A 12378-nucleotide genomic window follows, 5' to 3' on the forward strand; every position below is an offset into this window, starting at 1 on the left:
TATATTGCTGACCTTCATTTTTATTTAAATATATTCATCTTGAAACTACACAGCAAATATTTTATATAAATGTAAACATGCATGTCTACATCAGAATTAAGCAAAATAAATTTTTAGGCACAAGATTTTAAATATTAAAGGAGACAAGGAACCTAAGACTGAAAAAACAGAGGAAACAAAGACACACATCTCCTAACGTTTGAGTTGGTCTTCCAAGCTACCGGGTAAGGCTTGAGTGTCAGAAAGTCTGTGTTCCTTGCCAAGTGGAAAGATCCAGTTTGGCTGTTCTCAATACATATCTATACAACAAACAAATAATTCTCTTTCAAAATAATGCAATAAATAACACACACACACACACACACACACACACACACGTTAAACCAGACTCACAAAAGGGAAGGAAGGACTTTGGAATTTTCAAGTTTCCCTAGTACTGCAGCACTCCACCCACAGAGAGCATTACTCTGCTACAGAAATGAACTAACCAGTGGCATTATTACAAATCTCTAGTTTGTTTGTATTGCGTTTTCCCAATGGTTTTCAAAGGATTGCCATGGCATCTGTGTAGAATGAGTCTTTCCACCTCACCTAAGTGGCCAGCATTGCATAGAGCAAATACAAGGTAAATTGAACATTCAGTAGAGACTTGCGTGGGTGTTTTCAGCTTTGTCTCATACCTGCCACGCTACCCTGTGTCTATGCACAGTCCTTTGCTGGTTGTCTGAGTTTCTTCCTCAACCAGGCAAGGAGCACCTGCATCTCTAGTTCTGTGATGACAGCCCCGGCTTCTGAGGCACTAATACCAACCAGAGACCAGGGAGGAGAAAGGCAGTTTGCACGCGTACCAGGCCATACCCATAGGTTGAAATAAATGAAGAGTGTGTAAAAGTGATGCCTGAGGAGCTCTGGAGAGAGGTTTAGAGTGGGCGAAGAGGAGGGGACAGCAAAGGCACAGAGACAGGAAGGAAGTCCTTTGGTTGGCACAAGGCTACCCCTGAGAAGCCATGGGGGGGGGCTCCATTCTGCATTTCTAAAGATAGCGTTCTTCCTCGCTGGGGGGCGGGATAGAACTACCCAGGGATTGTGTGGAGAGGAGACACTGGAGCCAACTGAAGGATGACGACGCGCGGTGCTGGGTCGGCCAGGTAACAGGGTGGTCTGAGGCTCAGAAGGTCCACGCCACACGCAAGCACTTCCTATAGAAACCGCCACTGAGCAGCCAGCCAGCAGCACAGGTCTAGCTCCACAAACCAAAGTGTTTGGAGAAGAGCAGGGCAAGGGGAGACTTAAATAGACGTTCTTAGTTCAAGTTCCTGGAACCTGCCCCAGTTTGAACAGGTTAAGAGCAGTAAAACAATTCAATTCCCACATCCAAGTGACAAGTCAAGTCACCCAATCATAACCTTCACCTTCCCTGAGCTGTCATCACCAAAGAATTATAAAGCAATTATCAGTTTTCCACAAACAGGTTCCCACCTGCCACTGATCCACTGAGCACCTCCCAGCGCCCGAGACCTAGCACAGGCGGCCAGTGCGTGCTCTGCACATGACCTGGGCAGTGGTGTAGATGCGCTGCTGGGCAATGGCTTCTGCCCCACCTCAGCTCACTCACTTCAATCTCTGTGTGAATCACACAGTGGACTCTAACCTAAGCCCCTACCATGGACCATCCATTTCGTCCTTGGTCCAGACCACTTTCCTCCACTAGCTCAGGAGGAAAGGGGTTTGTGAGTGGAGGAACCCAAAGAAAGAAAAGCATTATTAATATCTTAAAGCAAAGATATGAATTTCCTAGGATATATTCATTCAGACTGCAGAGATGGGCAGCAACATACAAGTCACCACACACTTCCTCAATGTGGAGCACTGACTAGTGACCAGTTTCCAGCAACAACAGTCATTTGGAAATGGCACACTGCAAAAGGCAATCTGTGATTCTCTTCTATAAAAATACCAATCAGACGGATTCAGGCACAAAAGCACAAAGTGAGCTTCTGGAGAACGTTCCGTACTGCAGAACTCCTATCTGGCCTCCCATCTGTGGAAGCTGGCTGCTGCTCACTCTGCTCAGAGGTCGCTTCATTACATTCCTCTATGATTCCTACCCTCTGCTATCATCCACAGAATGAACAACATCCTAGGGACGGATCCACAGGAAACCAAAAGCCTCAGATGAGCTGAGGATGCGTCAGCGTGGTGGCTGGCGCTGCTCTATCTGCTTACTCTGCCTCGCATACACAGGAACTGCCTGGGTCTGAAGCCAAGTTGAATGCCAGCATCGCTCTTTTTGTCATTTGGAATCCAATAGAAAGTCCTGTGCAGAAGATTCTGACGGCAGCAAGTGTAACTCAAAAGAGGAAGTGGTGAGCAAGCTTGCCCCAGAGACAGGTGACAGGCGTGCTCTGCTGCACGCTTCCTTTTCCCAGCTGTGCGGGGCTAACCATTGGATCTCCACCCTACCCCCCACCCCCAACTGACCCAAAGACTCTGCCGAGACTCTTCTACGGTCTTGTCAAACTGGGTCACACAAAACTTCCTGACCACTTTGTGTCAAGGATGTAAAGTGGTCTTAACACATTTCTATGACACAGTTTGAGGATCCCCTTCTCACACCTCTCAGAGACTGTTGTTACACTGGTAGAGACTCCCCGGCCACACTGAGGGCTGTTCAATTGCTGGCCCGGTGAAGACATGGGCTTTGAGTCACCTAGACCAGGGGACATTGGTCTGTTTTTCATTAATAGTGTTAACTAAATAAACCAGAATTCTGTTAGTTCTCCTATAGATCTACTCTGAAACAAGAGCTTATTCAAGAATTACATGAGAAAATCTCCCACCACCACCACCAAGTTAAAAACTGAGTATCTGAGTTCTTCCAGGCCTTAACTCCTCCTACAGGCTGGATCGGCAGTATCCTCCTGTGACAGAGTCCCGGCAGAAGTAACTGGGTCTTGCAGCATATTTGCGTACCAGAAAGCAGATTTCAAAAGGCAGGTGCTAGTCATCACTGTCACTGCCAGACTCACTTAACTGCAGGTCATTTCCTAGGAAAGAAAACAACATCAAGCTGAAAGCACAACCGCTGATGACTTCCTTGGCTCCTCTGCCTTCTCCACTTCCCTCTCTAACACAGTGTAGCTCACTGCATTTTAATATGCTTATATTTTGCCTTCACTTAAAACATCAAGACTACCTTAAAGTTCTTTGATTGGCTGCTCAGCTATCACATTACAGTTCAAGCCTGCTAATCAGGGCCGGAGAGACGGTTCAAAGGTTAAGAGCATTTGCTGCTCTTGCAGAGGACCAGGTTTGATTCCCAGTGCCCACACGGTGGCTCACAACCATCTGTAACTCCAGTCCCAAAGGAACCGATGCCCTTTCTGACTCCTTAGGTATCAAATTCATGTGGTGTGACACATATAAGCAGGCAACACACACACACACAAACCTAATTTAAAAATTTAAAAACAAACAAAACCCAAAACTTTGTTAATCCAATATATTAAACAGGAGATTGGTAGAACTGGGTCATGGAAAAGGCTGGTGCAGTCAATATTTTGAAAGGAACACTATTTTTAGCACATGCAAAACACAATTTGGTACTGCTTATTAGTGCTGAAGAGAAGCAGCAAGACAATTTAAATACTAATAAATGGCAAGAAAATATAAATAGCATACAGCATTTGGCAGCCATGTTCACATTAAGTTGGTTTATAATTAAATTATTTTATTTTATGTATATGAGTGTTTGGCTTGCATGCATGTCTGTACACCACCATGTGAGTGCCTGGAGCCCTTGGAGCTCAGAAGAGGGTGTTGGGGCCCCTGGATCTGGAGTTGTGGGTGGTTGTGAGCTGCCATGTGTGTATTAGGAATTGAATACAGGCCACTGCAAGAACAAGTGCTTTTAACCCCTAAGCTATGTACCCATTTTCATTAAGTTGATTTTAGAAAAAGCTAAGTAGAGCCAGGTGTGGTGGTTCATGCCTATAAATTCTATACCAAGGAGGCGAGGCAGGAAGACCACAAATCCAAGGCCGGCCTGGTCCTACTTCCCACCTCACATAGCAAAAGAGCTAAGGAAGAGGCTCCCATTGCAGCAGCCGAGGGCTGCTCATACCTACAGCATGCTAATCTAGGCTCACCTCTGCCCACCTCAGACCAGGATGCCATTATTACTTTAAATCTCAAGTTTAAACTAGTCAGCTTTTAGAATGCTCCAGATTTTTTATCTGGTATGTAGGTATCTAGAATTTAAGAGGACTCAACACTGTAGGCTCATATAACAGAAATGTATATTAAAAACAAAAAACAAAAAACTGAGCTGATACCAGACGGATGAAAGTAAACGTCCGTTATTTCTAACTTCTAGCCCAGCTTCTCTCTGTCCCTAGAACCCTTTCAGAGGACCCAGCCCCACCTGCAAGGACTTCCTTTTCTGACTGTGTGAGGACAGATTTCCTTTCTGGACCTCAACTTACCCAGCTGATAGGGCACACTAGGGCAGAATGCTGAGGTGCATTCGGTGGGTGGGTGGAAGAAAGGGCAGTGTATAAGTGGGTGGAAGTCAGGCATGCTCCTAATATCCACCAAGGCCCTGTACAGCCCTGCAGGAAGACACTATCCAGCCTGGGATGCCATAGTGCTGAGATTAAAAACGCCTGAGCGAGGGGAGGGAGGGAGGAAGGGAGACACAGAGAAAAAGAGAGGGATTGCCCCACTCTGAAACAGAGCCAACTTTATTCTGGCTTTCCTGTTTCTTTCAACTGTAGGAAAAGCTCCCCAACATGACAACATTCCTCCTTTTCTCTTGCCAAAGGCTAGGTGTCAAACAGAGGTAACAGGTTAACTTTTAAAGGCCAGGAGGTAGGCAGTGTAGGCAGGCCATGTCTTAAACCTGGGAAACCAAAGAGTCTACACAAGTTTAAGTACTCCAAAATCACAGCCATAAGTAAAGGGAAAAAGAAAGATCTGAGCCTCCCCAGGTTGTCCTTGTCAGCACCCTCTCCTGTGGCCTAAATGCCTGTAGTTTATTGGTTCTGCTTATGGCCCGCCCTGCCTCAGCACCAGAGGAGGATACACTTACTGAGCGTGTTCATGAGCTGAGAGCTTCCCTGGGGCCGGCTGGTTCCATTGGCCACTGCAGGCCTGCTGTTGTAGGGCGGCTGGTGTGAAGGCTGCGCAGGAGACGCTGGGCCATTGTCCTCGCCTCCACTGCTGGAGCTGTCGTCATCACTTCCGGAGGAGCTCTCAGAGTCAGAGGAGCTGCTCCCACTGCTGCTGCTCATCTGCTCGATAATTTCCACCTCAGCCCTCAGCTCTGCAATGACACGGCTCTGAGATGAGAGGGAGCTCCTACAAACCGACTGCAGCGAGGGATTTCAATCCTCCTTGCTTCCCAAGGAGGCACACGGAAGCCCTGAACCAGCAAGAACACCTATTCTGTTTCCAGGGCTGATGGGATTACTGAATTAACCAAAATAAACAAAAGGCAGACCTGTTTCAGAAGGCCTCTTCCGCTAAGAAGCACACCAGGGTTATGACTTCCTTAAGTAAAGGCTCTGATCTGGGTGTGGTGTGTGCCATCACCTCAGCACTTGGGCTCAGGACTTAGGAAGATCTTGATTCAAGACCAGGGCTACAGAGTGAGACCTTGTACAGACAAGCAAACAAATGTAATTGTTAAAAAAACAAAAAAACAAGAGAAAAGGATAGAAAACCATCTGTCTACCAATTGGAAGTCTAGGATTATTTTAGATCCTTCTGTTTATCTTTCTGTTGCTGTAATTAAAAACTCTGACAGGAGCTAGGCATGGTGGCACACACCTTTAATCTCAGCACTCAGGAAGGAGAGACAGGAGGATCACTGTGAGTTCAAGGCCAGCCTGGTCTACAAAGTGAGTCCAGGACAGACAGGGCTACACAGAGAGACCCTGTCTCGAAAAACCAAAATAAAAGAAAATAAAAAATAAAAATAAAAGAAATCTCTGACAATAGCAACTTAAGCAAGGAGTTATTCTGGCTCACAGCACCAGGTACAGCCTATAAGGTAAGTCACAGAGGCAGGGGCATCACAGTCAAGAGCAAAGAGTGACTGAAGCCTGCGCTGGCTCACTTCCTCCTTTTCATCTGGCCAGAGACCCAAAGCCAGGGAATGGTGCTGCACACTTGTGTGGCTCTTCCTACCTCAACCTAACCTAGGCAATCCCTCAAAGCCATGCCCAGAGGCTAAGGAACGCCTCACAGAGTGCCCAGAGGGCTGTCCCTGGGACTGCAGATCCTGTCAAGGTGACAACACTAAACATCACAGCTGCTGAAGAGCAGGTGAGTTCATGTCAATGGATTTTCTAAGCCATTATGAAAAAAGAAGGCTGGACGGCCTGAGTCTGCCTGAGTCCTGTTTGACTCCCAGAGAAGCCTGTAAGAAAGACCCTGGCAAGGGAGGGCAAACAGTGAAGCGCCATCCCCTTGTTTGACTCTCAGACATTTGATCATGGCCATGCTTGTCAGGATCTGCATTCTTCGTGGATGTAGAGCAGAGGCAGGAAAAAGACCAAACCAAACCACGCTTCCCTAACCACGCCAATGTTCCTGAATACATGCAGGGCTCATCAAGACAGACAAAGCATTTCCTGTCCAAACCCCACCACGGCCTTACACGGCTACAGCTCCTTTAAGCACAGCTGGCAACAAACTGTCCACTCTTGGCCTAATTGTTCTTACACTACTGTGGACATTTCCACAACAGCTTTCTAGAATCAGAGAGGGAAATAGTCAAGAGGTGCAGCAGCTGTTCAAAGCTCAGGGTGACTGTGAAAGGGCAGCATTTCTACAGGGTTAGAAAGGCACACTCCCAGGAACCTGCCTTCAATTCCTCCCGCTTTCTGCTACGAGGGACTGCATCTGTTCCACAAACACACACATGTGAAATGAACGATCCTTACACCCATAACGCTGAGAGTGTGGAAGACCAGAACCCTCTACTGTGTGAAGCAAAAGCCACGGTACGCTTGTCTCAAGTGTGCAAAGGAAAGGCCCAAGCAAGCCTGTCCTTTAAGTCCTTCTGGGCCAGGTCCCATGCCACTAGCCTCCGGCCCTGTCAGAATTACTCACTTTGGCACAGCAAGGAGATCCAACCCTGGCATTTTAGGAGTTCCCTTTAATAAAACACTTATATTTACATACATACATTAGTGGATGAGCTCAGAAGCAGCACACCTAGACACCTAGACTATGCTTTCTGGGCGTCTTGAAGCCCCGTGAAGCTCTGGCTGATTTAAACCCTAAGCTTCAGAAGCAGCTGCCAAGACAATCACACACAATCACAACCATTCCTGGCCTCACTCCTGTCAAATGACGTCCAGGGAGAACTCGGTGGCGTGGCTGTGAGGTTGTGCAGAGCTCACCCCTGGCCCCACCCCATGCGCCAGCCCAGCGCCGGCCCCCTACCTCTTTTGATGTCATCCAGCTGGGGCTCAGGTGAGGGGTTATCCTTCAAGGGAGAAGTTTTGGGTCCAGCTGGAGGCTTCGTCGGGGCTCGGAACGGCATGGGCGGTGGTGGAGGGGGTGGCTGTGGTGGCTGTGGTGGCTGTGATGGCTGTGATGGCTGTGGGGGCCGAGTGGGCTGCTGCTGTTCCATTCGGGCTTGGATTTTACTGCTCCCCTCAGCTCTGAAAGAGACATTAAATCAAGAGGCAAAATAGTATTTCTCAAGATGAGCAAGCACACGGGCAGACTCTGCAGAGCCGATGTTCTTTCCAGGTGACTGCAAAATCTTATCTTTACAGTCTCACCATGAGAGCGCACTTAACATGCATGCGTCACTGCATCCCAGGACTGCACTCTGCATCAGTGATGCAGTCAATGAAGTGGCCCTCAGCTTCCAAGGAGCTTGCTTTTTTCCTGAGTCAGGGTCAGGCTATGTTTTCAGGACAGCCTCAGCCTAGAATTCAAGATCCTTTGGCCTCAGCCTTCTAAGACCTGAGATTACAATGTACTACATCCATGTAGGGCATGGTGGCACACGCCCAGCACTCTGGAGGCAGAGGCAGGAGGATCATTTTGAGTTCAAGGCCAACCTGGTCTACAGAATGCAGGATAGCCAAGGCTATACAGAGAAACCTGTCTCAAAAAACCAAAGGCCAAACAAACAACCAAAAAAACCCCACAATATGCTACATCCAATATAAGCTCAGCAAGGAGATAAAATACAGTGTTCAATGTGTGCCAACATTAAATGTTTACAAGAAAATATCACACTATGCATCGGTCATGGTGTGCACACCTTTAATCCCAGCTTCGGGATGCAGAGGCAGGCAGATCGCTGTGAGTTTGAGGCTAGCCAGATCAACAAAGGGAGTCCAGGACAGCCAAGACTACACAGAGAAACCCGGTCTCGAAAAATCAACAAAAAAAGAAAAAAAAAGTCACACAATGACTTAAATTCAATATAAACTTATAATAATAAATATACAAGCTTCTGAATAAACTAAATTATGAACCAGCCTAGTGCTTTTCACTTCAGCATCTGCACAATCCCCTGGAGGTCTTGCAGGTTCTGACTAGTAGGTCTTGAGAGTTTGCAAGCATAACAAGTGCCCAAGAGGTATGCTGCTGGTCCCCAAACCACAGAGTAGGGAGGGAGCAGAGCACCACCAGGGTCGCAGGAGCAGCAGCTTTAGTGTAGGCCTTGATTCAAAGAACAAAGGGCAGGACAGGAGCAGGCACTGGGGGCCAGGCTCTAGCAGTCGAAGTAGGCAAATATCACTTTCTGTAATCCCCAGTCTCACCCCCTGCCTCACAGAGTAGCACCTTCCTAAAACTGCTGGTAAAGAAACACCCAGCAGATAATTTCAATAGATGGGAGCTGTTTCCTTTTCTAGTGGAATGAGTGAAAAAAGAAAAATGGAGGCAGACTTCAAGTCTTAAAAGTCTCTTAAAGCTCAGTTAGTGGACTTCTGATTTCGTTCAGGTTAGGTAAGAGCACTTGTCTACCATGTGCACAGCTCTGGGCCGATGCCTAGTGCCCTCCCCACAAGACCCTTAGTCTTACAATGATTACTGTATTGCAGTGTATTTATATAATGAATTGACTCTCAAATAAACTATAACGTTGAATAAACTATTAAGAAAGCTCACTATTTAAAAAATTAGAAAACATTCTATTTTTTTTTATTTCTAAGTTTTTTAAATTATATTTTTATTTATGCTATGGCTTCTACCATGTGGGTCCTGCAGACTGAACTCAAGTGGTCAGACTTGGTGGCAAACACCTTGACCCACTGAGCAACTTTGCAAGACTGTTGGTTTTGTTTTGAGACAGGGGCTCATGTAACTCAGACTAGCTTCAAACTCACTCTGCAGCTGTAGATGGCCTTGAACTCTGAACCTACTGCCCCAAAACACTCAAATGTTGGCGTAGAGGTATAACTCACTATACTCAGTTGGCGAGGTTTTATTTTGATAGTACAGTCACCTCAAGTATATCCTAATTTACAAGTGCTAGTTTACGCTAATAAAGTTATGCAATTATTATATTGTAATTTAAGTCAACATAATAAATAGAGCCCCCTACTGGTAGTATAAGAGGAATTATGAGACTGACAAAATTGGCTCAATTTTAAGTACTTTGTTTTCCACCCAATGACTTCATGTTTTAGTTCTTAAAAGCATTCTTTCTTTTTACTGCATGTGAGGAAAATGTACATTTTATTATTGATGTGTCTGTGACAGCAGTGGCTAACATTCACTGATGGAACCTGGTGAGCAAGCAGATGTTCACACCTTTATAAAACTGGACTAAATGCCACAAGTTAGGGACATTCAAGGATATCCTTCAGGAGAGCCAGCTCCTGCCAGCCTGCACGAGATCCTGGTTTTGATCCCCACAGTGCAAAAGGAAGGGAGGACATGGAAGTCTGCCGTACCTGGTCTTCTTGACCTGAATGCTGCTGCTGAGCTTCTCCAGCACATACTCTCCAGTGTCATGATTGATAATGAGCACACAGTCCTTCTGATAAGGCCGTTTGTTCCCTTTGAACACCGTCATTGGTGGTGTGGACCCCTGTTTGCCACAAAAGTATAAATACACCAGTTATGAACAGCCCATCTTCACACAGGGCACTGCTTCATCCAACCCTCCATGAGAGCCACTCAAGAAGAACAAATGACTGATCTGTCTTAACTCCTCCGGCTTTCCAGACAAAAGGAAAGGAGCAGTTATAGCATAGCAAGCATCTGGTTTTAGGCAATCAAGAAATTCAGCATAAAAATTTTAATTACTAGGCACATTTTTAAGGGTGTGGGGAAGCAGTTCACAGAATAATAATGCATGAACTGAGAACAATTAACTTCCCCCACCCTGCACAGAGCCACCACTAGAACTGGTTAGGCTACCTAAAGAGCTCTGTATGTCTTTGCAATTGAAGACCGCAGGGCCTCCCTCAGGCAAATGACCAAGGGTGGCCCATCAGCCTGGTGAGTAAAACTACCTCTTGCTAGTCACCCACCCAAGCCTTTCAACTGCTCCCACGCTGCCCTCGGGCCGGCACCTTTCCTCAGCCCCCTGGCTCTACCAACCTTCTCTGGGCTCTGTGGGCTTTAGAAAGCAAGACGCTCTAGTTCCTGCCTCGGGGCTTTAACTGGCCTTCTGCAAAGTTCAAAGAACTCTTCTCTCTGGCTTTCCACAATAAATGTTTACTCTGGTTTGGTTCTGAGACAGGGTCTCATGTAGCCCAGGCTGGCCCAGTACTCTCAATCACTCTGCTTCCACCCTCAAATGCTAGGGTTATAGGAAGGCATCGTGGTTAACACCTACTATATATTCCTGTATTTAAATTCCAGACCCTAAGCTGCACAAAAGCAAGAAATGTACTTGTTTGGTTTAAAGTTAATTCTGAGAGCTTAGTAATGGGCTAGTACACTGGATATTGATTTAAGATGTCAAATATAGGATTTACTTGTTGCTCAGAATTAAAAAAGAAAACAACAGCAACAACAACAACAAAACTGCTTGGCTCTTCAACCCCTTATTTGCACAGTAATAATTTAGGTTGGAAAGGGAGCTTAGGGACCATTTACCTACCCCTTTGATTTTTCATTTGGGAAACTAAGATCCAATGGGAGATGATGTAATCTGCCATGGGCAACATGCAATAAAACAGGAGTTTGAACGAACAGACTGTTTTTGCCTCGGCTCAAAGTTTCCAGGTCTTGCTGCATAGACTTCATTCTGTCACCAGTTCCACTGAACTTTCTGTGTAATTTCATAGAGCTACGAAATGTACTAAAGACCTCTTCCGTTTTAACTTCTGGTTTGTTTTATATGCATGTGTTATGCTATGCATGCATTTATGACTGTCCCCTGTGTGTGAGCAGATGTGTGTGCAGGTGCATGTGTGGATACATGCACCTGGAGGCCCAATGCTGACACCAGGTGCCTTCCTCAATCACTCTCCACTTGTTTTTATTGAGGCAGGGTCTTTTGAGGAACCCAACTGAGTCTATCTAGCCATCTTGCCCCAGGGATACCCTGCCCTTACCTCTGTAAATGTGGGATCACGGGCAGCCGCCATGCCTGATCAGCTTTTCACATGGGTTCTGCGGCACCCGAACTCCAGTCCTGTTTGGGCACTTTATTCCCTAAGCCATCTCCCCAGTATTGTCAATGCAAACTCGAGGTTTCCTGTCTGTTTACCCTTTGGCTGTACTGGGACTGACCCTAGAGCCGCACGCATGCAAAGCAAGCCCTCTACCACTGAGCTTCAGCCCCAGACCCAAAGTGCTGCCCCCAAGGGAGCTTTACAAAGTCTTCTCTTCCAAGTCTCTGGTGCAGCTTTGAACTGAGCTCTTTACCCTAAATTAGTTGGGTGTTCCTGCCTGAGTCCACCAGCCTGCACTGGACCCCTGACTACCTATAAAGATGTCTCCCTGGCTCCTGGCCTACTTTCTAGCTGTCCTATGTTCAGGAGCTGCTATGGCTACACGGGGCACATCGGCCTTCCTCTCCAGAACTGCTTGGGATCAATGCTATCTATGTATGCTGAGCAGGGGGCCCGCTGTCCAGATGCAGCCTTCACTACTGTGCTGTGTACTGGGGAGAGAGCGCTCAGGGACAAGAGCAAAGGACTACCTTAAACTACGCCCCGGCCACATGAGTAACTACCCACCCAACCTCTAAATTCCTATTTTACTTATGTTGGCAAATTAAAATTCTAAATAAAATACAATTTTAAACAGAAGGAAATTCGAACTATAAATAAAACACAAAGGTTTAGGCCAGTCATGGTGGTACACACCTTTAACCCCAGCACTCAGGGAGGCAGAGGCAGGTGGATCACTGTGAGCTGGAGGGCAGCCTGGTCTACAAAGGGAGTC

The 12378-nt window shown here is 46.6% G+C and overlaps 1 protein-coding gene across 1 annotated transcript in view; it reads right to left on the reverse strand.

Moving 5' to 3' along the window:
- EAF1 (ELL associated factor 1) overlaps positions 1-12378 on the reverse strand; it is a 15518-nt gene continuing 3140 nt past the window's right edge. Inside the window, exons 3-6 of the mRNA XM_084796879.1 lie at positions 9930-10066; positions 7453-7673; positions 5090-5323; positions 1-3047 (exon numbers count right to left, since the gene is read on the reverse strand). Coding sequence (XP_084653005.1) covers positions 3001-3047; positions 5090-5323; positions 7453-7673; positions 9930-10066 — 639 coding nt within the window. The 3' untranslated portion in view covers positions 1-3000. The remainder of the gene's footprint in view (positions 3048-5089; positions 5324-7452; positions 7674-9929; positions 10067-12378) is intronic.

This window comes from Acomys minous, assembly GCF_964271855.1.
Source record: "Acomys minous genome assembly, chromosome: 9".
Classification (NCBI taxonomy): Eukaryota; Metazoa; Chordata; class Mammalia; order Rodentia; family Muridae; genus Acomys; species Acomys minous.